The sequence below is a fragment of the Mustelus asterias genome, chromosome 10, assembly GCF_964213995.1.
Source record: "Mustelus asterias chromosome 10, sMusAst1.hap1.1, whole genome shotgun sequence".
In the NCBI taxonomy this organism is placed as follows: domain Eukaryota; kingdom Metazoa; phylum Chordata; class Chondrichthyes; order Carcharhiniformes; family Triakidae; genus Mustelus; species Mustelus asterias.
This window is the reverse complement of record NC_135810.1, coordinates 33,808,940-33,833,619: the sequence shown is the minus strand read 5'-3', so window position 1 is coordinate 33,833,619 and position 24,680 is coordinate 33,808,940. Positions and strand designations below refer to the sequence as shown.

Here is a 24,680-nt window from a genome sequence, read left to right as displayed (position 1 = left end):
TAAAGGAAACTACGATGATATGAGGTGTGAGTTGGCTATGATAGATTGGGAAATATTACCTAAAAGGATGATGGCAGATAGACAATGGTAAACATTCAAGGAGCACATGGGTGAACTGCAACAGTTGTTTATTTCTGTCTGGCGCAAAAATAAAATGGGATAGTTAGCCAAAACATGGCTTACAAGGGAAATTATAGATCGTATTAAATCCAAGGGCAAGGCATATAAATTGGCCAAGCGAAACAACAGAGCTAGGATTGGGAGCAGTTTAGAATTCAGCAAAGGAGGACGAAGGGACTGCTTAAGAAGAGGAAAATAGAATATGAGAGTAAGATTGTGGGAACATAAAAACTAACTGTAAAAGTTTTGATAGGTATGTGAGAAGAAAAAGATTGGTAAAGACAAGTATGGGTTCCATACAGTTCGAAACAGGGGAATTTATAATGGGAAACAAAGAACGACTAACCAATTGAATACATACTTTGGTTCTTTCTACTCTAAGGAGAGTACAAATAAGATTCCAGAAATGTTGGGGAACACAGGGTTTAGTGAGAGGGAGGAACTGAAGGAGATCAGTATTAGTGGGGAAATGGTGTTCGGGAAACTGAGGGGATTGAAGGCCAATAAATCCCCAAGGCCTGATAATTTACATCCCAGAGTACTTAGGAAGTGGCCCAAGAAACAGTGGATGCATTGGTGGTCATCTTCCAAGATTCTATAGACTCTGGAACAGTTCCGACAGATTGGTGGGTAGCTAATGTAACCCCACTATTTAAAAAAGGAGGAGGAGAGAAAACGGAATTATAGGCCAGTAAGCCTGACATCGGTAATGGGGAAAATTCTAGAATCCATTGTCAAAGATTTTATAGCAAAACACTTGGGAAACAGTGGCAGTATTGGACAGAGTCAGCATGAAAGGGAAATCATGCTTGACAAATCTACTGGAATTCTTCGATGATGTAACTAGGAGAGTTGATGAGGGGAAGCTAGTGGATGTGGTTATTTGGACCTTCAGAAGGCTTTCGACAAAGTCCCACATAAAAGATTAGCGGGTAAATTGGGAATAGTCTATTGAGGTGGATAGAAAACTGGGCGCACAGTGGTTAGCACTGCTGTCTCACAGCACCAGGGACCCAGGTTCAATTCCTGGCTTGGTCACTGTCTGTGTGAATTTTGCAAATTCTCCCCGTGTCTGCATGGGTTTCCTCCGTATGCTCTGGTTTCCCCCACAGTCCAAAGATGTGTGGGTTAGGTGGATTGGCCATGTTAAATTGCCCCTTAGTGTCAGGGGGACTAGCTAGCGTAAGTGCATTGAGTTATGGGGTAATGCGGATAGGGCCTTGGTGGGATTGTGGTTGGTGCACTCGATGGGCCAAATGGCCTCCTTCTGCACTGTAGGATTCTATGATTCTATGGTTGGCAGACAGGAAACAAAGAGTAGAATTAAGCGGATCTTTATCCAAATGGCTGCCGGTGACTAGCGGGGTACTACAGGGATTAGTGCTGGGACCCCAGCTATTCACTATATATTGATGATTTAGATGAGGGAACTAAATGTAATATCTTCATATTTGCAGATGACACAAAGCCAGGTGGAAGGGTGAGCTATGAGGAGGAAGCAGAGATCCTTCAGTGTGATTTGGACAAGTTGAGTGAGTGGGCAAATGAATGGCAAGTGCAGTATAATTTGGATAAATGTGATCTTATCCACTTTGGTAGCAAAATTGGGAAAGCAGATTACAATGTGAATGGCCATAAATTCAGAAAGGGGAATGTGCAATGTGGCCTGGATGTCCTCGTATACCAGTCGCTGAAGGTAAGCATGCAGGTGCAGCAGACAACAAAAAAGAAGAATGGTATGTTGGCCTTCATAATGAGAGGATTCAAGTAGAGGAGCAGGGATATCTTGCTGCAATTAAACAAGTCCTTGGTGAGGCCACACCTGGAGTATTGTGTGCAGTTTTGGTCTACTTATCTGAGGAAGGATGTTTTTGCTCTTTGTTTTTCGGAGGGAGTGCAAAGAAATTTTACCATACTAATTTCTGGGATGGTAGGACTGACGTATGAGGAAAAATTGAGTCGGTTAGGATTGTATTGACTGGAGTTCAGAAGAATGAGGGGAGGATGTCCTATAAAACTTTAATAGGACTAGATAAGACAGGTGCAAGAAGGATGTTCCCAGTGGTGGGGATGTCCTGAACCAGTGGTCACAACCTGAGGATACAGAGTAGACCATTTAGGACAGAGGTGAGGAGAAATTTCTTCACACAGAGAGGGGTCAGCCTGTGAAAATTGCTACCACAGAAAGTAGTTGAGGCCAAAACATTGTGGGGCGAATTTTCCCGTTCCACCTGCCACGGGAATCCTTGCAGGCGAGGGGCGGATCATGGAAAGATCCATTGACCTTGGGCAGGATTTTCTGGTTTTGGGGCAAGCGCAGCCAGAAAATCCCACCCTGTGTGTTTTCAAGAAGCAGTTAGATATAACACCTGTGATGAAGGGGATCAAAGGATAAGGAAGGTGGAATCAGGCTAATGAGCTGGATAATCAGCTATGATCGTAATGAATGGCGGAACAGGCTCCTCCTGTTCCTGTTTTCTATGTTTCTATATAATGGTAAATTGAGGTGCCGATCAATCATGATCTGATTGAATATCTCAAAAGATGAATGGCCTCCTAATGTTCCTATATTTCTTGTGACTTGCCATAACTGGTTTATTAATCGCATTATTTACTGACACAATAAAATTGTGCCATAAATTAAGTCTATAGAAATATTTGTTGTGCCTTTATGCCTTAATAATCTGATTAATGCAGAATAATGGATGTCACTGAAATACTTTCCTTAGGGCAGTAACTGTTATTTTGATCAAAGTGAACAATAAATTAATCCAAAGAGCCCCTGAAGGCAGCCGCCAAATTATCATATACATCATCCTGCTTCTGTTGGTATATTGTAATAGAAGTGAAAATATAATGGCTCAAACACAGTGCAAAGGACGTAACTGGGATAATTTCCCAATTAAATAAAGAATAATCAGATTTAAACAGGTGTGGTAAAGTCATTGTGTACATGATTTTTAGCCAACAGGGTACAAAGTACAGTTGAACACCTGTAAGCCAAATGTTAGTGCCAAAACTTTAATGTTTTCTTTTACACATTTAATCTAATTGTGACCAATTCCCAGGAAACAGTTATTAATTGTTGTAGACTACAGATGTTTTCATTGCACAATAAAAGTACATATATACATTCACTGTAGTTAGGAACCGATTGTAGAATAAAGGCAAAGTAATGAATCATTATTTAAATTAGATAAAGCAAAGTGTTTATCCACCTAATAGTGTCAATTGTCTACAGGGCACTTCAATTTGCAGCTTTTATGAGACGATGAGTAATTGCTTTTAAATTGATGTATGATTATGTTTAATAGAATTTGATGAATGCATGCTCTGATTAGCTGGTATTAGTATACAAAACCTTTCCAGCATCTGATACTGAGCAAATACAACTCCTCAAAGTTCTTATTATTTTGACTATTGTGTGCATTAACTACAGGATTACTGGGGTAAATAGAAAGGTATTGATTGGGGAAGAGTACTGCAGCTTCTTTAAATAAGGGTTAGCAATGTTCTGAAGTAGTTGCAAAGAGCACATTTAACAAAGGATGCAGATAATTGTTGTACACCACTTTCATTAAAGGTCTCACTGGCAGTAGAATGACTATGGGCCTCCATTTTCCTCTCTTCTAATTCATAAATCTGGAGTTTTCTCGCATGGAAATGTTGGTTTCCCAACCAGCATCATTTTTTTCCTTTCCCAAAGTTAAAGATTTATTTATTTTGCTGGTCCCAGTACTGCCATCGTAGGCCTCTTCTTTCTCTTCAGTCTCTTATTTACTTTGCTCCATTCCCAGTAATCCAGCTGTAATTTTGCCATGTTTTTGAAGGCTATCTGCCTTTTTCAGTTCTCTGTGTATGTATATTTTTCTGGATCACAATGAGTTCCCCTGTTCCTTGGAGGTTGGTTTAGTCCTCAGTGACATTGCTTCCAGTGAATCGCTGTAAGGCGCAAGTGATGAAACGACAGTCCAAAGAGAGAAAGAACAGCATAAAGGCAAAGGATCAAAACAATTGCTAGCTATCAGAAAGCTAAAATAGGAACAAAGTGAAAAATTTAAAAAGATATTTAGGGGAAGAAAATCAAGGAAAGAAGTACAGAGAATTGGGAAATACAATGACTAAGAGACAAGCATCAGGAAATAGGAAACAAAATGTCTGGGGGAACAAAAGTAATAAGTAGTAAACGGAGAAAACAAATAGAGGTTTGATACATTGACACTTTCATATTGATGCAAGTTATTGTTATGTGTTCACTGACATGAAAACACAACTCTGAAGTACGATCTCATTCTGAATCTTCCACTCCACATTCCTGTTTCCCAAAAGTTGGTAGTGGTTTGATGCAGGCTTGGTTTGATCAGAATCTGTGCATTAGAAATATTTCTTTCCAAATAGTGATCAGTAGCTTAGCTAAATATCTAATTTTGACTGTTAGCCAGATCCTAGCTTTAGATTGCTTGGTGTGCTGAATTCAACCCGAGTGAAGGGTGAAGAGCTCTTTGTGTTTTGCCAATCTTTAGACTGAAAATTTGAGCCAGTAAACAAATATATGAACTAATATTCAGTTATCAAGTTTATAGCACTTCAGGCCTTATCACTAGGCTTAACAACATTGGATCTTAATCACTGCTCCTGTTATCTTGAGAGAATAAGTGTTAGGTATAGAGGATGATTGCACCAGAACCACTGGGAGTAGGTGTGTGGGGTGCTTGGGGTGGGAATTCCCTATTGATATATTCTTTTATCTGGACCATCATTACATAGGCCCCAATTTCAGTCACATTTTTGTACTTCTGCCCATTAGTAGAGCAAGAAGTATATATGACTGCAGCTCAATAACATTTGTGTCGTGGTTGGAAAAAGTTCTACTAATGGGCAGAAGTACAAAAATGTGACTGAAATTGGGGCCTATGTAATGATGGTCCAGATAAAAGAATATATCAATAGGGAATTCCCACCCCAAGCACCCCACACACCTACTCCCAGTGGTTCTGGTGCAATCATCCTCTATACCTAACTCTCATTCTCTCAAGATAACAGGAGCAGTGATTAAGATCCAATGTTGTTAAGCCTAGTGTTAAGGCCTTGAAGTGCTATAAAAATTGGCATAAGGTAAAGTGATGCTCTGAGTTAGAAATCAACAGAAGAATTGCAAAAGCTGGAATTGTGTAAAATGTCAGTCAACATTGGAACTAGATTCACATTTAGGTTCACATTTCAGTGTGATCCTTCATTAGAATTGACATACAGTTATGTTTCTTCATTCCTTTTGATGAGTCCCCTGAAATAAAACGGGAAATTCCAGCAATAGTGCAGCAAGTTTAATCTGTGTGTAGCTGAGTTGTACAAACCAGGGAAGCTCCAGCTTGTACTTGTAGAATCATAGAGTTTTACAGCACAAAAAGAGATCCTACAGCCTGTGCTGGCCATCAAGTACCTATCTATTCTAATCCCATTTTCTAGCACTTAGTCCGTAGCCTTATATGCTATGGTGTTTCAAGTGCTCGTCTAAATGTTTCTTAAATGTTAACGGTTCCTGTATCACCCTTTCAGGCACTGAGTTCCAGATTCCCCCCACCCTCTGGGTTAAAAAGTTTTTCCTCAAATTCCCCCTCAACCTCCTGCCCCTTATCTTAAATCTACGGCCCCTGGTTATTGACCCTTCTACTAAGGAGAAAAAATCTTTCCTATCTATCATATCAATGTCCCTCATAATTTTGTACACCTCGATCAGGTCGCCTCTCAGCCTTCTCTGCTCTAAGCAAAACAACCCCAGCCTGACCAGCCTCTCTTCATAACTGAAATGTGCCAGCCCAGGCAACATCCTGGAGAATCTTCTCTGCACCCCCTCTAGTGCAATCACATCCTTCCTATAGTGTGGTGACCAGAACTGTATACAGTACTCTAGTTGTGGTCTAATGAGCATTTTATACAGTTCTATCATAACCTCCTTGTAATATGCCTCAGTTAATAAAGGCAAGTATCCCGTATGCCTTCCTAACCACCTTATCTACCTGTCCTGCTGCCTTCAGGGATCAATAAACGTGCAACACAATGTCCCTCTGGTCCTCTGACTTCTGATGTGGAGATGCCGGCGTTGGACTGGGGTAAACACAGTAAGAAGTCTCACAACACCAGGTTAAAGTCCAACAGGTTTATTTGGTAGCAAAAGCCACTAGCTTTCGGAGCGCTGCTCCTTCATCAGGTAAGTGGGAGTTCTGTTCACAAACAGGGCATATAAAGACACACACTCAATTTACAAAATAATGGTTGGAATGCGAGTCTTTACAGGTAATCAAGTCTTAAAGGGACAGACAATGTGAGTGGAGAGAGGGTTAAGCACAGGTTAAAGAGATGTGTATTGTCTCCAGCCAGGACAGTTAGTGAGATTTTGCAAGCCCAGGCAAGTTGTGGGGGTTACAGATAGTGTGACATGAACCCAAGATCCCGGTTGAGGCAGGCCTCATGTGTGCGGAACTTGGCTATCAGTCTCTGCTCAGCGACTCTGCGTTGTCGTGTGTCGTGAAGGCCGCCTTGGAGAACGCTTACCCAAAGATCAGACGCCGAATGCCCGTGACCGCTGAAGTGTTCCCCAACAGGAAGAGAACACTCCTGCCTGGTGATTGTCGAGCGGTGTTCATTCAGCCGTTGTCGTAGTGTCTGCATGGTCTCCCCAGTGTACCATACCTCGGGACATCCTTTCCTGCAGCGCATCAGCTAGACAACATTGGCCGAGTTGCAAGAGTATGTACCGTGTACCTGGTAGATGGTGTTCTCACGTGAGATGATGGCATCCGTATCGATGATCCGACACTTCTTGCAGAGGTTGCTGTGGTAGGGTTGTGTGGTGTTGTGGTCACTGTTCTCCTGAAGGCTGGGTAGTTTGCTGCGGACAATGGTCCGTTTGAGGTTGGACTTCTACCCAGTCAAAAATTAAATGTAATAGAATAAGCTCTGAAGAAGTCACATGGACTCGAAAAGCTATGTCTGTTTCTCTCTCCATAGATGATGCCAGAGTTTTTCCAGCATTTTCTGTTAAGATTAAATGTGGCCTTCAGCAGTGGAACAGAAGATGTTGGTCCATGCCCTGGTCTTGACAGTGAGATGAATGACTTTCTGTGTATTGTCGTGTCAATTGGCATTTAGTGTAGTAACTGCAAAAACAGCTGTCTTTTGCTAAAGTTTTTATTGGGAGGGCAGGCAGATGAGTAGCTGGAATACTGGAAGAAAAATCAACAAAACATGCATGTATAACACTGGTGGATATTAAAACTGGAATCCCATTGAACAGCTTTTTCATTCAACTAGCTGGTTAAGGCAATATCTTTTCCTGATACTGCTCAGAGTTTTCAAAAATTATACTTTAGTGTGATTCCTTTATAGAGATGCTTCATTGTTGAGCAGTCTTTAAACTTGTTTTCACATTATCCCAAAATTCATTTTAAATTATGAATTCAGTCAGTATTTTAAAATGCCATTATGTTTTCAAAGGCCTGACTGTTAACCCCCATTGCAAGGAATTCTTTCTAACAGACACCAATATGTAACCAGGTTTAAGCCAGATTCCATCTTCAGCAGCTACTGAAAATTCTCAGCTGGGCATGTCCCTAAATTGTTCTGTTTGTTTCTGGCTAAGTCTCTTGCCAAGAGGTTTTTTTCAATTTGGAGAATGAGTTTCTATTGGGCTATATGTAAATCGTAAAAAAAATGTCATATAGTAAAGACTATTGTAACTGTTAAATTATTCTGAGTTTTCATCATTTTTTTATTTCTTCTAAGGTCGGATCTTGAACCGCTTTTCGAAAGACATTGGTCACCTGGATGACTTGTTGCCCTATACTTGCATGGACTTTTTACAGGTAATTCAGAGCTCATGAATTGCACATTGTGTGATCATTTTATGGGTCACTGAGTACTCTTTGCTGCTGAAGTACTGTGATCACCAAACACATTATTTTCCAAGCAATAACTCTTCTAACAAAATTAAACGTTGGTTTAATAAAAGTGTCTGGCCATCAGAGGAGGGTGTGGTTGTAATTTTATGATCCACCAAAGCAACAATGAACATCTAATGCCAGGAATAATTGCTGTACAGAAGTGGCCCCCGTCCTCTTGCTATCATGTCATGTCCCCAGGATCAGCATACTTTGTAGCTTATTGTTCTTTTGCCTCCAGTAATTTGGAGCACATCCAGATAATGTTATGAAATGTGGACACAGTAGCACAACAATCAGCTGTCACGCAGGACTGTGAAGACAAGCCAAATCATGAGTGTTATGACCACAAAAGAGCAAAGGTTTACTGATTGTAAAGAGTGTGCTATGGTAGATTTAAAAGGGAGGTAGGATGGGGTTTGGTAAGTAAATTAGTACAATTAAATTAGGACAGCACAGTGGTTAGCACTGCTGTCTCACAACTTCAGGGACCTGGGTTCAATTCTGGCCTGTGTGGAGTTTGCACATTCTCCCCGTGTTTGCATGGGTTTCCTCCAGGTGTTCCGGTTTCCTCTCTCAGTCCAAAGATGTGCAGGTTAGGTGGATTGGCAATGATTAATTGCCCATTAGTGTCTTGAGATGTATAGGTTAGATGGATTAGCCATGGTAAATGTGTGGTGTTACAGTGATAGGCTGGAGCAAAGTGCCTGGATAAGATGCTTTGTCAGAGAATCAGTGCAGACTCAATGGGCCGAATGGCCTCTACTGCACTGTAGGGATTCTATGAATGTTACTATAAGGTTAAAAAAAATTTAAAAACAAGCCAAATCTAACTTTCTGAATACTTGTTAATGCAGTAATTTTTTTAATCCAGGGTTATAATATTATGACAGGTTATAATTTCAATAGTTTTCGTCAAGCAATTAACTAAGCAATTATTCAATGTACAATAATGCTAAGAACATCATTTCCGAACCTCCAGTTATGCTGGATGTAATTTCCCAATGTAATCTCTAGTTATGACATTAGGCAGCCAACTTGTTAAATACTACAGATCTGTTAAAATTGTAAAATGCAAGAGCAGAAATGCAATTTATTGCTATTATGTTTGTATCTGTTAGTCAGTTAAGTGCAGTCAGCTCCTTGGCACCATAATTCATGATGAACTGAGCTGGCTGACTTTCCCAGGAGGATTTCACCCATCTGGACACAGCCAGAATAGGAACACGAGAACACAATAGGTGATGTGCTAGTATTCTTATAGTGGTGGTAATGCGGCTGTCAGTAGAAATGAAACAAGATGATGCACTAAGTAGATAACAGAAAGTAATCACTGCTCCAATAGATGAATTAAAATTGAAAGCCAAATCTTTGGGTATCCTCTTTAGGAATATACAGATCTCATCAAATTATTGATTATATTATAACTCGTAGTACATATGGTAATGAATGTGGTAAAGTATTTTCTTTTCAGTTAAATACCCTCACCATGAAAGATGTTTTACCTTATAACGGTTTAGAATTCTCAAATCACTAGCCTGAATTGTAAGGAGGCCTTTAATTATCGAGTCAGATTTCCTAGGTAAATCTTTTGTAAATTAAACTTTTGGAAAGCATTTCATTTGGCCAGGTTCCTCCAATGTTCCCATTTTTTCCCCAAAGGCAATGACTCCTACTGGAGTACAACATGATGGGCATCAGTCACCCTTCCAGTACCTTGTCTCTGTCATCGTTAGCAGTCTGCTGAACACTGACTTTTAAGAAAGCTAACTTCAAAGGAATGAGTGAAGGAGTAAAATAAGTGAGCTGGGGGTGTATTTCTGAATAATATCTCAATTAGAAGACAAGGCATGGAATAATCATAAGTTGTGGTAAATGAGTATAAACTAAACAGGGAATCCACAAAATGATGTACTGTGTTTCATGGGTTTGCACTGAATGTGTTGACCCGACAGTTTAAGGGTATGCAGGCAAATGCTTGAATACTGGTGAGAGTGATGGTTCCACCTGGATGTATAACCAAATTCAAGGCACCACGGTTGGCTCGGCTGTTTTTTTTCTTTATAGTTTCATTGGATGCGGATAACATGTGGATGTGGGAGAAAGATTGGGAGAGCAATAGTATTGGAGATTCTGTAGTTAGGGGAACAGACAGGATACTTTGTTGCTTCCCTGATGCCAGAGTCGAGGATGTCACTGAGGAGGAGAGGAGAATTAGCAGTCAGTGGTTGTGGCCCATATCAGTACCAATGACATAGGTAGCAATAGTGTTGAGATCCTGGAGGCAGATTTTAGGGAGTTAGAAAGGAGATTTGCAAATAGGGTGACAAAAGTAGTAATCTCCAGATTGTTCACAGTATCACATATTAGCGAGTATAGAAATAGAAGGATAGAGCAGATGAATGCTTGGCTGGAGCAATGAAGTAAGAAGGAGGCTTTTGGATTTTTGGTACATTGGGACCACTTCTGGGAGAGCTGGGTGGGTTGCACTGAACAGAGCCAGAACAATGTAGAATTAATTGCTAATGGGGAGGGTTTAAACGAATTTGATGGGGGGGATGAGATCTAGACGGTAATATTAGAGAGAAGAACCAATGTGCACAGAGAACTGGGAGAGACAGAGAGCACCAGAATAATAAATAGGAAGCTATTAGCTCGGGTCAGAAAAAGAGAGAAAAGCAAAATACTGCAGATGCTAGAATCTGAAACAAAAACAGAAAATGCTGGAAAATCTTTGACCAAGGGTCAAATAACAAAGAAACGTACAGCACAGGAACAGGCCCTTCAGCCTTCCAAGACTGCTGATCATGATGCCCTAACTAAACTTAAAAAAACCTTCTGCCCTTACTCGGTCCGTATCCCTCTATTCCCTCCCTATTCATGTACCCATCCAGATGCCTCTTAAATGTTCCTAACCCAGGCTCAAAACGTTGGCTCTATTCTCTCTCCACAAATGCTGTTAGACCTGCTGAGATTTTCCAGCATTTTCTGTTTTTGTTTCAGGAAATGAGATAATGCACTAAGGTCCCAATTAGATTAACAATGCATGTATGTGAATGCACAGAGTGTGGTAGATAAGATTGATGAGCTGCAGACACAGGTGTCATGGGTATGGGTGTATGATGCTGTGATAATAATGTAGATTTGGCTGGAAAAGGGGCAGCACTGGGATATAAGGTCATAGAATCATAGAAACCCTACAGTACAGAAAGAGGCCATTCGGCCCATCGGGTCTGCACCGACCACAATCCCACCTAGGCCCTACCCCCACATCCCTACATATTTGCCCACTAATCCCTCTAATCTACGCATCTCAGGACACTAAGGGCAATTTTAGCATGGCCAATCAACCTAACCTGCACATCTTTGGACTTTGGGAGGAAACCGGACCACGCAGACACGAGGAGAATGTGCAAACTCCACACAGACAGTGACCCAAGCCGGGAATCGAACCCAGGTCCCTGGAGCTGCGAAGCAGCAGTGCTAACCACTGTGCTAACGTGCCACCCACAGGTGTTCAAGAAAGAAAAATGGAGGGGTGGCTGTATTGATTAAGGATAATATTACAGTTGTAGAGAGAGAGGAACCAAAGACAGATTTTGTTTGGTTAGAGCGAAGAAACAATTGAGGTACCATTACTCTCCTCAAAGTGGAGCACAGCCTATGGTCATCGAGAACATAGAAAAACAGTACAGCACAGTACAGGCCCTTCGGCCCTCGATGTTGTGCCGAGCTTTGTCCAAAACCAAGATCAAGCTATCCCACTCCCTATCATTCTGGTGTGCTCCATGTGCCTATCCAATAATCGCTTGAAATTTCCTAAAGTGTCTGACTCCACTATCACAGCAGGCAGTCCATTCCACACTCCAACCACTTTTTGAGTAAAGAACCTACCTCCGACATCCCCCCTATATCTCCCACCATGAACCTTATAGTTATGCCCCCTAGTAACAGCTACATTCACCCGAGGAAATAGTCTCTGAACGTCCACTCTATCTATCACCCTTATCATCTTATAAACCTCTATTAAGTTGCCTCTCATCCTCCTCTGCTCTAAAGAGAAAAGCCCTAGCTCCCTCAACCTTTCCTCATAAGACCTACCCTCCAAACCAGGCAGCATCCTGGTAAATCTCCTCTGCACTCTCTCCAATGCTTCCACATCCTTCTTATAATGAGGTGACCAGAACTGCACACAATATTCCAAATGTGGTCTCACCAAGGTCCTGTACAGTTGCAGCATAACCCACAGCTCTTAAACTCCAACCCCCTGTTAATAAACGCTAACATACTATAGGCCTTCTTCATGGCTCTATCCACTTGAGTGGCAACCTTCAGAGATCTGTGGATATGAACCCCAAGATCTCTCTGTTCCTCCACATTCCTCAGAACCCTGCCGTTGACCCTGTAATCCGCATTCAAGTTTGTCCTACCAAAATGAATCACCTCGCACTTATCAGTGTTAAACTCCATCTGCCATTTTTCGGCCCAGCTCTGCATCCTATCAATGTCTTTTTGCAGCCTACAACAGCCCTCCACCTCATCCACTACTCCACCAATCTTGGTGTCGTCAGCAAATTTACTGACCCAGCCTTCAGCCCCCTTCTCCAAGTCATTGATAAAAATCTGGGGCTATGGCGACTTTACTGCGTCTATCCTATAGGCTACCAACTAGTGGACTTGTTTAAGACAAATCATGTTTAGCCAGCTCAATAAAGCTTTTTGGGTCGAAAAAGGGTTGATGAGGGTGATCATAGAATCCCTACAGTGCTGAAAGAGACCATTCGGCCAATCAAGTCTGCACCAACCCTCCGAAAGAGCACCCCACCCCAAGCCCAGCTCTCCTCCCTATCCCCGTAACCCCCATGTATTTACCATGATTAATCTCCCTAACTTACACAACTTTGGACATTAAGGGGCAATTTAGCTTGGCCAATCCACCTAATCTGCATAGTTTTGGATTGTGGGAAGAAACCGGAGCACCTGGAGGAAATTCACGCCGACACTGGGGGAACATGCAAACTCCATACAGACAGTCACCCGAGGCCAGAATTGAACACAGGTCCCTAGCGCCTGTGAGGCAGCAGTGCTAACCACCGTGCCACCCCTGACATTGTTGATGTGGTGTATATGGATACCCAAAAGACTTTTGATAAAGTGCTATACAACAGACTTGTCAGAAAAGTTGGAATAAACTTGGAATAAAAAGGAAAATGGCAGCATGAATACAAAGTTGTCTGAATGACTGGAAGCAGGGAGTAGTGGTGAACAGTTTTTTTTTGGACTGGAGGGAGGTATATAGTGGGGTTCCCTAGGAATCAGTATTAGGGTCACCACCATGATCTGTATTAGTGATCTAGATTTGAGTATGGCTTGTGCATTCCTCAGATATCCACCATAGCTCATCTGCAACTGCTCATCTAACATCCTTCATCCAACAATCTAAGTCAACTCCTCTTTCTGCTGTCGTCTACTTTGCCCTCGAGGAGAAATATCTATAATTTTTCAGCTTTGGTTGAAATACTGACATTTTCTTTTCTGGATGTCAATTTTTAGAGTTCCTTTTGTGCTTCCAATTTCAAGTATATCTTTATTTGTGTTATGGTCTACATGATCATAGCAAGCAAGCTTGAAACTCCAAGTTAGCCCGTGCAGTAGCATTATGCAGTAACAGTAATGTTTTGGAACTTTGAAAAATATTTGCAATGTTTTGAGAAGTATTTTAGTTAGTTCCTGGATTTGCCAAAGAGGGTTCACATATTCTCTGGTGGGGGTGGGGGGAGGTGATGGAGGAATAAGTGATCTCTCTGGACTAATATTGCAGAGAGGGGCAATTCTGTGGCATCTGCTCACTCAAGTTGGTACTGGACTCCTCCATGTTTCTTGACATTGACAGGAAGCTACCTGACAGGACAGTCAGTGCTCTGTTGTATGCCAACTTTAGCAAAGTCTTCATTAGAGTCCTCTGCAGCATGATTTGTGTGCCAACTTGACCTCCAGTGTGCTTGTAAACAAACCATCATTTTTCCCCTGGCTTCACTGCAGGTCCCTCACCATGAGCAGATTCCAACTCTGCACTAACCTCCAAAGATACTTAGCATGCCAGTATCTGAGCTGGTGACTGTAAATATCGGAACAAATAACAAAGTTTCTTCAGCAATGCCATACTGTGGCTCTCTTCCTCATCCTGGGGCTGTGATGGCTGTGCAGATGACGATTCCTGAGAATCAGTAAATCAGAAGGGATGGCACAGTAGTTAGCACTGCTGCCTCACAGCACCGGGGGCCTGGGTTTGCTTCTGGCCTTGGATGACTATCTATGTGGAGTTTGCACATTCACCGTGTGTCAAAGAACAAAGAAATTTACAGCACAGGAACAGGCCCTTCGGCCCTCCAAGTCTGCACCAACCATGCTAAAACCCCCTACCCTTCCGGGGACCATATCCCTCTATTCCCATCCTATTCATGTATTTGTCAAGACACCCCTTAAAAGTCATTACCCTATCTACTTCCACTACCTCCCACGGCAACGAGTTCATCATACCATATAGCAGAATGAGGGTGAGCTGGGTTTTGAGATGGACTATAGGGCAAGAACATATCATCATTGTCAAAAGAGGCCAGGGGAGGGTTAAGGATGGTGGGGTAGGTGCCTCCGATGAGCACCGGGGACCCCTCAAGGAGTCTTCCTATCCTACTTGCCCAACACTAGCCCAACATGTTTAATCTCTCCTCATATGTCAATCCTTAGAATCAATCTGGTGAACCTCCTTAACTGCCTCCAGTGTCACCACATCCTCAAATAAGAGACTAAAACTGGACACAATATTCCAGATATGGTCTCACCAAACCCAATACATCTGCAACAACACTCCTCTACTTTTATACTCTAGTTCTTTTGCAATAAATGCCAACATCCCATTTGCCTTTTTTATTACATGCTGCACCTGAATACGGATTTTCTGCGATTCGTTAACATAGACACCCAGATCCCTCTGTCCGGATGCATTTTGAATCTACTTTCCATTTAGGTAATAATTTGCCTTTCTATTTTTTCTGCCAAAATGGATAACCTCACAGTTATCCACATTAGACTCATTCTGCCAAGTTTTGGCCCATTCTCCTAGCCTACTTATATCCATCTGTAAAATCGTTATATCCTCTTCACTGCCTGATTTCCTACATATTTTAGTATCATCCGCAAATTTTGCTATGTTACACTCTGTCTGTGCTTGCAGATCATTTATGTAGATTATAAACAGTTGGGGTCCGAGGATTGATCCCTGTGGCACCCTGTTAGTTACACTTCGCCAGCCAGAGAAGGACCCATTTATCCCACCACTTCCTTTCTGTCAATCCTCAGTCCAATCTAGTACTCTATCCCCAATCCCCTGCGATCTCACCTTTTGAATCAGTTAAGCTTGTAATGTGGCTCATGCACACTTACTAGAAACCACATGCATTCATACATGGGGACCGTTCTCTGCAAACAAAAGGAATATGTTCAAGCTCTGTGCCCTTTTATAATTACCTGGAACCTGGAGAAAGCTATTGTTTTTCATTGCTTTCTTCATGGCAACGCCTCAACCAATCAAAATTAACTTGCCAACCAATCATCTTCCTTTTCTCCTATGGTAAATATTGTTTTAATCATTTGAAATTTGGCATTCTTGCTTTTGTCCTGATGAGTGCAAGATGAAAAGCCCCAGCAATATTTCTTTCTTTTCAACAATATCCAAATATACAGTTTGCAAAATTGTTCTGTTTTAGAACTGTTTCTTTAATTTAGAGTAAAATGGAGGAATGAAGGGGGTTACGTGACCTGTTCTGAATTCTGCCCAACAACAAGCTTGGGTAGTTTGTTGTTAAAGCTTTAAGGGGGCTTAGATTGATTTACTTAGAAGAAGGTGCAAGATATCTGCACCTGCGAGTAATGCGAAGAACATTTGTGTTGACTTTGGCTGGACTTCGTCAAGTCTCACGTGAATGTGTTAAGAATGTCAGATTTTGTACAGGCTTATATGTTAAACTGTCTGTTTAATTTCAAAATTGAATGGGTCGGGTCTGAAGTATAGCTCATTAGATCTCTATCTGATAAAGGACCTGTGTGATTCATCTTGCCATGAAGAAGGGCTTTGAGAAGGGAAGAACCCATAACAAAGCCTTTGCAGTATTAGGTTACAGGGCTTTTCTCAAGATAACCTTGAAATTCACAAGCAGGTTAGCAGTAAGAATCTATATGCAAGAGGGAGAGTGTACAAAGATAAAGGCAGCCAGCCTCCATTGTTCATTGTGTGGAATGCAGGTGGAACCTCACATTTTGATTGAATAAACCAATTTTGTGAGAATCCAAAAAGAAACTGGCAGATAACTTCTAGCTTTGATGAGAGAGAAGGATCTCCAGTGAAACCCAGTTTGGTTATTCAAAATTATCTGACTGGAAAAAATAAGCAGGCCAACAGGAGCTGAAAATAGCTTTGTACTGGTTCCTGAAGAGTGGTAAAGTTTAAGGTTTATTTATTAGTGTCACAAGTAGGTTTACAATAACACTGCAATGAAGTTACTGTGAAAATCCCCTAGTCGCCACACTCTGGCGCCTGTTCGGGTACACTGAGGGAGAATTTAGCTTGGCCAATGCACCTAACCAGCACGTCTTTCGGACTGTGGGAGGAAATCGGAGCACCGGGAGGAAACCCATGCAGACACAGAGAACATGCAGACTCTGCACAGACAGTGACCCAGGCCGGGAACCGAACCCGGGTCCCTGGTGCTGAGAGGCACCACTGTGCTACCATGCCGCCCTATATCCACATAAGGGACAGAATAAAATGGAATCATAGAGGGGGATTTTCAGTCAACTTAGAAGTTAAAATGGGGATCTTTTCTACAGTTTTAATGCATAAATTTCCTTCAAAATAGTGTTAGTCAATGTTGGTTTTACTTTGTTTATTACAGTAAAAGACTTAAAACTTCAAATTTTGATGTGCGACCTTTTCAATGATCATTGAAATTCAAATGTATTTTTCAAAGTTAGCAGTCTCAAGGAGATTGTAACATTATCTCCATCAAAAAATGCAAACTCTCAAATCCAGATGCAACCAATAACATGTCCATTGTATTGATTAATTGGTCCATACCACTAACACAAGCTGTCATCCAATAAATCACAAAGTGCAATTATCCTACACTCACAGCCTTTCCTATGGGGTTCTCCCACTGTGGCTGGGAGTGAGGTGGAGGAAACCTGCTCATTTGTTTCTGCATGCAACTGAGTTACTAATGATAGTCATCCTCCTGTGGAGATGCCATTCACAGGCTACTGCACCAGCATTAATGCAGGGTCTCCAGCATCAGCCTTTGTTACAGAGCCTTGCATAATTGGCTCCTAATTCAGAGAGGTCAAGGAAGTGGCTGATAGTGATGACACCTCATGAGCGGTGACTCCCTCATCATCTGGGACTTCCTCAGCCCTTTTATGACGTGCATGATTGTTGAAGAGAACCACCAGCTGGAGTGTTGCTGATGTTCACTCCTTGTGTCTTTGTGCCATTGGAGCCATTGACCAGTCACATGTCATATATTCTATCCATATCAGTGTGCTATTCTTGTATCTACTCCGAGTGATGCTGCATATGGCTGTTCAAGAGGTCAGCCACACTTTCTGTGGGGAAGCTCCTGGATTTAGTAGCAACATCATTCATGCGGAAGCTAACCCTGTGCCAATGGCTAATATCATGTTTAGGATGAGAAACTATACTGCAGAGATTCACGTGGAGTGACAGGAGAGGCAGGCACCATTCCTTGTTTACTGTAACCTTTTTTTCTCATGTCTCTTTTATAAGTTCAGTTTGCTGGTGTATCACGTGTTCACATTACTTTATTATTTTTTGTAATGTTAACTTGTTTTGTTTGAAGGGAATTTGGATGAGGGAACTAACTGTATTATCTCCAGACTTGCAGATGATGCAATGTTGGGTGGGAGAGTGAGCTGTGAGGAGGATGCAGAGATGCTTCAGCATGATTTGGACAGGCTGAATGAGTGGGCATATACGTGGCCGATGCAATATAATGTGGATAAATGTGAGGTTATCCACTTCAATAGCAAAAATAAGATGGCAGATTATTATTTGCATGGGTGTAAATTGAGAGAGGTGGATACTAAGCAAGACCTTGGTGTCCTTGCGCATCAGTCGCTGAAAGTAAGCGTGCAGGTACAGCTGACAGTAAAGAAGACAAATGGCATGTTAGCCTTTGTAGCAAAAGGATTTGAATATAGGAAGGGATGTTTTACTGCAATTGTATAGGGCAATGGTTAGACCACACGTGGGGTATTGTGTGCAGCTTTCATGTCCTTATCTGAGGAAGGATGTTTTTGCTATAGAGAGAATATAGCAAAGATTTATGAGGCTGATTCCTGGGGTGGCAGGACTGCCATATAAGGAGAAAGCGAGTCGGTTAGGATTATATTCATTGGAGTTTAGAAGAGTGAGAGGAATCTCATAGAAACTTATAAAATTCTAACAGGATTAGACAGGATAGATTTAGAAAGAATGTTCCTAATGGTGGGGGAGTCCCAAACTAGGGGTCGTAGTTTGAGGATAAGGGGTAAACCTTTTAGCACTGAAGTGAAGAGTAATTTCTTCACCCAGAGAATGGTGAATCTGTGGAATTCACTGCCACAGAAAATAGTTGATGCCAAAACATTGTGTGATTTCAAGAAGGAATTAGATATAGCCCTTGGGGCTAAAGGGATTACGGGATATGGGGGAAAGGCAGGATCAGGATATTGAATTTTATGATCAACCGTGATCATAATGAATGGCAGAGTAGGCTCGAAGGGATGAATGGCCTCCTCCTGCTTCTATTTTCTACGTATGTTTCTAACTTTGACACCTGGTCAGGAGAGCATACAGTTGAATTGACATGAGAAGTTTTCAGCCAATATCTCGGAACCTAGTAACTGCTGTGCTGTCATGTTAGAATTGGCTGGGAGTCTCAGCAATGTTGCTTGAGAGAGGGGGAGAAAAAGTTATGTCAGATCATGTTTTCTCTACTGATTGCACAACATGAGACATTGCCAAAGCAATGTTATTAGACTATGTTTGTTTCACACATCAAGATTTTTGTTTGAGAGTAAAAAGGGATTGAGAGAGGAATTCATTCAGGAAACTTATTGTAACCTGGAAACAAAGCAAAAATAATTAACAGCTTCATCACAATTTGTACCTCACCTAAATCTTTTCCTTAAAATTCAGAGAAAAAAACCTCTGCCATACAAAATGGATTCATTTTACATGCTGTAAAATCAATGTTTTGATCAATTGACATTAACCCAAATCAAAACATTTCCTAAATCAGTAGTTTCTCCAACTAATCTAGTTTACATAATTCATCATATTCTGTTTTAGCCAGGATTTTAGAAGACTTTATTACTCAATCACCAATTTAATTATTAATAAAATCTAGCTTCTCTCCAGAAATGTTATCAAAATGACCACTACAATAAATATAGAGGTAGCCAAAGCCTCTGTGTCCATCTTATAAATAGTCTCCTGTGTGTGGGTGAGGAAATGGGTGGAGTGGAGGACAGGGATAAATAGAGCAGGGAGTAGCAACAAAGCATGAAAAACAAATGGAATAACTATGTTTCTGTACTATAGGGAGAACCTCATGTTTTTTATTTATACTATTTAGAAATTTTATGATAAGTTTAAAGATAAACTGACTTACTCATTTATTCCCAATTGTTATTCAAAGTACATTATTTGTATGGACCCAAGATTGTTATCTACTGTGAAGTATCACAGGTCTAAAATATATTCTAGTTGTTCAAGTATAAACACTACATGAATGGTGTTGCAGCTGTGCCGTGGAGAGGGCTGTGATTTATAGAGGAAAAAGTGAATTGCAGAACTATTCTATTTAGAAATCAGCAGCTTGACTGAGTTCAAATAGCTGACTTTTAATATCTTTTCATGCAACACAAAAGCTTAATCCTGCAACTACTTGAACCACCAGTGTAGGTAGACTCTGAGACCACCACTGAATGTGTCATTCCCTTCTCACCACACACAAAACACATTGACTGCAGCTTTATGAAGTAAAAATGATGAAGAAAGGGGAAAAGTGATGGAGGCGTCCACAGTCAGTTGTCTGAATGAATAGCAGCTGCATCTGGATGCAATATACAAAAGATTCTAAGTCAGGGATAATAGTATGGGTCAGTCACTTTCATTAGTGCAAAGGAGTGGAACTGCCTTTCCTTGTTTCAGTATTACTGACCCTTGCAGTTTATTGTTTGGTGGTGTTAGCAAAGTGTGTGGAAGGAATTCTGCTATGTTGTATTTTAAAAACTGAGTCATGGAAATGTGAATTTAGAAACTAATTCCCCAAATACTGGTCACAATTAAAATTTGAAACCAGAATCAAAACAAACTATTTTTTGTCTTGTGCCTTTTATTCCCTGTCAGTACAAATGGCGTTCCATTATGTTTTTATTGTTTATACAGTTAATTGTTAAAAGTATGTTTATGTTGGTTTAGAAGTGACTTTTCACATCCACTTATAACAAAAACATTGTAATTTACTCCAATTTTCTAATTTTGTTCAGACATCAAAGAAAAGATGGTATCACTAAAAAATATGGCTAAAAGATTTAAATCTTGACATTATAAGAAAACAGGAATGTGCCATTAGTTTGCTTGTTCACATAATTGCAAGTTTGTAGTTGGATTTTACTAAAGCTGGAAAACAATTAACATTAATGTTTTATTTAGAATGTTTGCAAATAAAGGCTTTATTTTTCATGTTGGGCAATCAGTGGAGAAATTCATGGACTGACATAATTTTTCCCCCTCCCTCAAGCAACTTTTAAATGCACTGGACTTTAGGTTTGTTTCTGCTTGTTTACTGTAATCAATATTGTCTGTTATGAGCTAAGGGAGGGATCAGACGTTCTGTGATCTTGACATGATAGCTTCAGCAACAGGCAAACTGATCACATCAAACAGCAGCATGGCGACATTTCATCACTAGGGATTTGGATGTTTGTATTACTTTATTTGCAACCAGGGAAAAATAGTTTGTCACAAAGTCAAGCTCTTAGTTTACTTGTATGTACCTTTAACAAAATAATATCCTTGTGATATTGACCTGAGGTAGCAGTGTAGATGGGATTTCAATTAAATTGAACCAATAGCAAATTAATTTTAATGTAGATGTGAGAAGCTGCATTTTTGTAGGAAGCCACAGATCTTTTGGGAAATAAGAATCTAAATTGGATAGAGGACCAATAGTGCCCAGCAGTACACATTCACAAATCATTAAAAGTAGCAATGTAACTACATATAATGCAAAGCACTGGGGTTAATTTCTAAAGGAATAAGATTGAAGCCCATGAAATAAAATAGTGCCCACATTATGAAATTAGCTGAGTGATAGGAAACAGAGAATAGCATTAAATGTGAACAATGAGTAGGATAATAATAGACTTCAAGAGAACATAATCAGGATGGTAGAATGGGCAGGCATATGACATAAATTTAATACAGGTAAGTGTGAAATGATACATTTTGCAATAAAAATGAGAGGCAAGATTAATTAAATGGTACAATTCTAGAGAGGGTGCAGGAACAGAGTTGCCTCGGGTTTTATGTATACAAGCCATTGAACATAGAACATAGAACATAGAAACCCTACAGTGCAGAAGGAGGCCATTCGGCCCATCGAGTCTGCACCGACCACAATCCCACCCAGGCCCTACCCCCACATATTTACCCGCTAATCCCTCTAACCTACACATCCCAGGACTCTAAGGGGCAATTTTTAACCTGGCCAATCAACCTAACCTGCACATCTTTGGACTGTGGGAGGAAACCGGAGCACCCGGAGGAAACCCACGCAGACACGAGGAGAATGTGCAAACTCCACACAGACAGTGACCCGAGCCGGGAATCGAACCCAGGACCCTGGAGCTGTGAAGCAGCAGTGCTAACCACTGTGCTACCGTGCCGTGTAGGTGGCAAAGAGGTTAAATTGGATTCTAGAACTTAGAGGGCATGGCCTCAAAATAAGGGGAAGCAGATCTAGGACTGAGTTGAGGAGGAACTTCTTCACCCAAAGGGTTGTGAATCTGGAATTCCCTGCCCAGTGAAGCAGTTGAGGCTACCTCATTGAATGTTTTTAAGGCAAGGATAGATAAAGTTTTGAACAGTAAAGGAATTGAGGGTTATGGTGAGCGGATGGGTAAGTGGAGCTGAGTCCACGAAAAGATCAACCATGATCTTATTGAATGGTGGAGTAGGCTCGAGAGGCCAGATGGCCTACTCTTGCGCCTAGTTCTTATGTTCTTATTCTGGGCTTCATAAATAAAATTACCAAAGCAAAGAACTTATGATAAACTTTTACAAAACTCTGTTGTAGCCTTAACTGGAGTTTTGCCTAATTCTGGGCACCACCCTTTAGAAAGATCATGAAGGCTTTAGAGAGGATGCAAAAAAGATTTGTAAGAATGGTTCCAGGGATGAGGGGCTTCAAGTAGGTGGAAAGGTTGGAGAAACTAGTGCTGCTCTCTTGAGAGAATGTTGAGTTGCCATTTCATAGAGGTGTTCAAAATCATGAGAGATCTAAACAGAGCAGAAAAAGAGAAACTTCCCTTTGACGGAAGAACCAAAAGGGGCACAATTAGGGCTTTTAAAAGGGAGTTGAATAAGCATTTGAAGAGAAATGATTTGTAGGACCACAGGGAAAAGGCGGCATAGTGTGAAGAACCGTCGAGTCTCAAGAGAAGTGTGGCTCGCCAGGTTCACAATGCTTATGTAGCATTGTGAAAGACTTCAGTGTGACTGCATGCCAACATGACTTATTGATTCAGCATGGGGAGAGCATTCTGGTAAGCACCCCTTTTAATAAATATGCATGATGTTCCCAATGTTGCATGGCAGGAAATGGAGACTTGACAGCACTATCACAAACTGGTTTTACAGTGGCGTATAACTGATTTTCAACCTCTCGCAATATTTTCCTCTCCTGCCCACTATAACACATGCCGAGGAGAAGAGCAAAAATTTTCACCTTGTGTACATCTATTTAAATTTTCGCATTAATATTATTACAACAAGTATCCATCTTTAAGAACTGCGATCAGTGTTTTAACAAAATACTAAAGCGCTTGAGATTTGTGAAGCTTTGGCACAATGATAGGGAATCATGAAGAAATAATTTATATTTATATCCCCTTTATCATGTCCATAAGACATCTCAAAGCATATTTCAACTAATGCATGATTTGATTTTTGAAGCACAGTAACTGTTATATATTAGAAAATGCAGAATGCATGCCCCCTCCCCCACTCCCACACAACACAACATTTGACGAAATAATTTGGTTGCTAAAGGAGGAATGTTGGGAATTTGGAATAAATGCCTGGTGTCCTTTGAAGAGGACACAAGGGCTAGGAAATTGGTCTTTCACCACACACCAGTGCAAATTGGACAGTGCTTTCTGAACATGATCAAGACTTACTTGAAATTAGGCCTCATCCACATAATAGCAGTGAATTGCAGATACTAATCAGGCATTCCAATGCAGATCTCTGGTTGTGATCTTTGCAGAGTTAGGTGACCTAGGGTGCCACCATAGCCAACATCTAAATCCTCTAAGGGAGACATCTATAAGACAAGCAAACAATGACCCAGTGAAAATGATCACTTCTGGGTCTCCTTTAGTGTGCTTAAGCACTACTACTTAATCTATGATACACCTGAAAAAACTGATCAGAACATTTGCAGTCCATACTTTGCCTATTTTCAACTGTATTTGGCACCGTAGTCCTAAAACATATGTTGTACCCTGATTAACATTCTCAGTACGCCCTCATCCTGCAGTGAATGTAGAAATACAATACAGGGAATGCTCAGAAATGTTCCCACAGTCCAAAGATGTGCGGTTTAGATTGATTGGCCATGTTAAATTGACCCTAGTGTCAGGGAGATTGGCAGGGTAAAATGTGTGGGGTTACGGGAATAGGGTCTGGGTGGGATTGTGGTTGGTGCAAACATGAAGGGCTGAATGGCCTCCTTCTGCACTGTGGGATTCTATGATTCTATGAATTTAGAAATAATTTTTACCATATTGTTCATTAAAGAATTTAAACACTTTATGAAATCAATCCTTATCCAAATATGATGCATGTTTATTTTGAATGTATACGTGAGACACCAGCTATTAAAATACAATTAGTAGCTTCTGTACCATAACCTCATCCTAGAACTTTGTCCAGGAACTCCATGCTGAATTGGAAAGCATTGACAGCAGCTAGATGATTGTGTCTCATTTTGACTACATTAGGCTCCAAGTAGGTCTGAATGATTAGAGACATGTAAAGAAAAACACACCAAGTACTGAAAAAGTGAGATGAGATCAGGAAATTTTGGAAATTGACTGGGTTAGCCTGCATTTAAAAAAAGAAAGAACAGGTTAATGTTTTGGGTACAATTCTTGAAATGGTTAACCTGAGTTAACCTGTCTTTAGAATTGTACCAGAAATGTTGACTTGTTTCTTGAGTTATACTGGATGTTAAGCTGTTTTTGGAGTTTTACCCAAACATTAATCTTTCCTCTTTACAC

At 40.9% G+C, this 24,680-nt stretch overlaps 1 protein-coding gene across 3 annotated transcripts in view; it reads left to right on the top strand.

The window, feature by feature from the left end:
• Window positions 1–24,680, top strand: part of abcc4 (ATP binding cassette subfamily C member 4 (PEL blood group)) — a 370,665-nt gene that overhangs the window by 296,786 nt on the left and 49,199 nt on the right. For all 3 annotated transcript variants that reach the window (XM_078221654.1, XM_078221653.1, XM_078221655.1), the window contains one exon: window positions 7,903–7,982. In XM_078221654.1, the coding sequence (XP_078077780.1) occupies window positions 7,903–7,982 (80 nt within the window). The remainder of the gene's footprint in view (window positions 1–7,902; window positions 7,983–24,680) is intronic.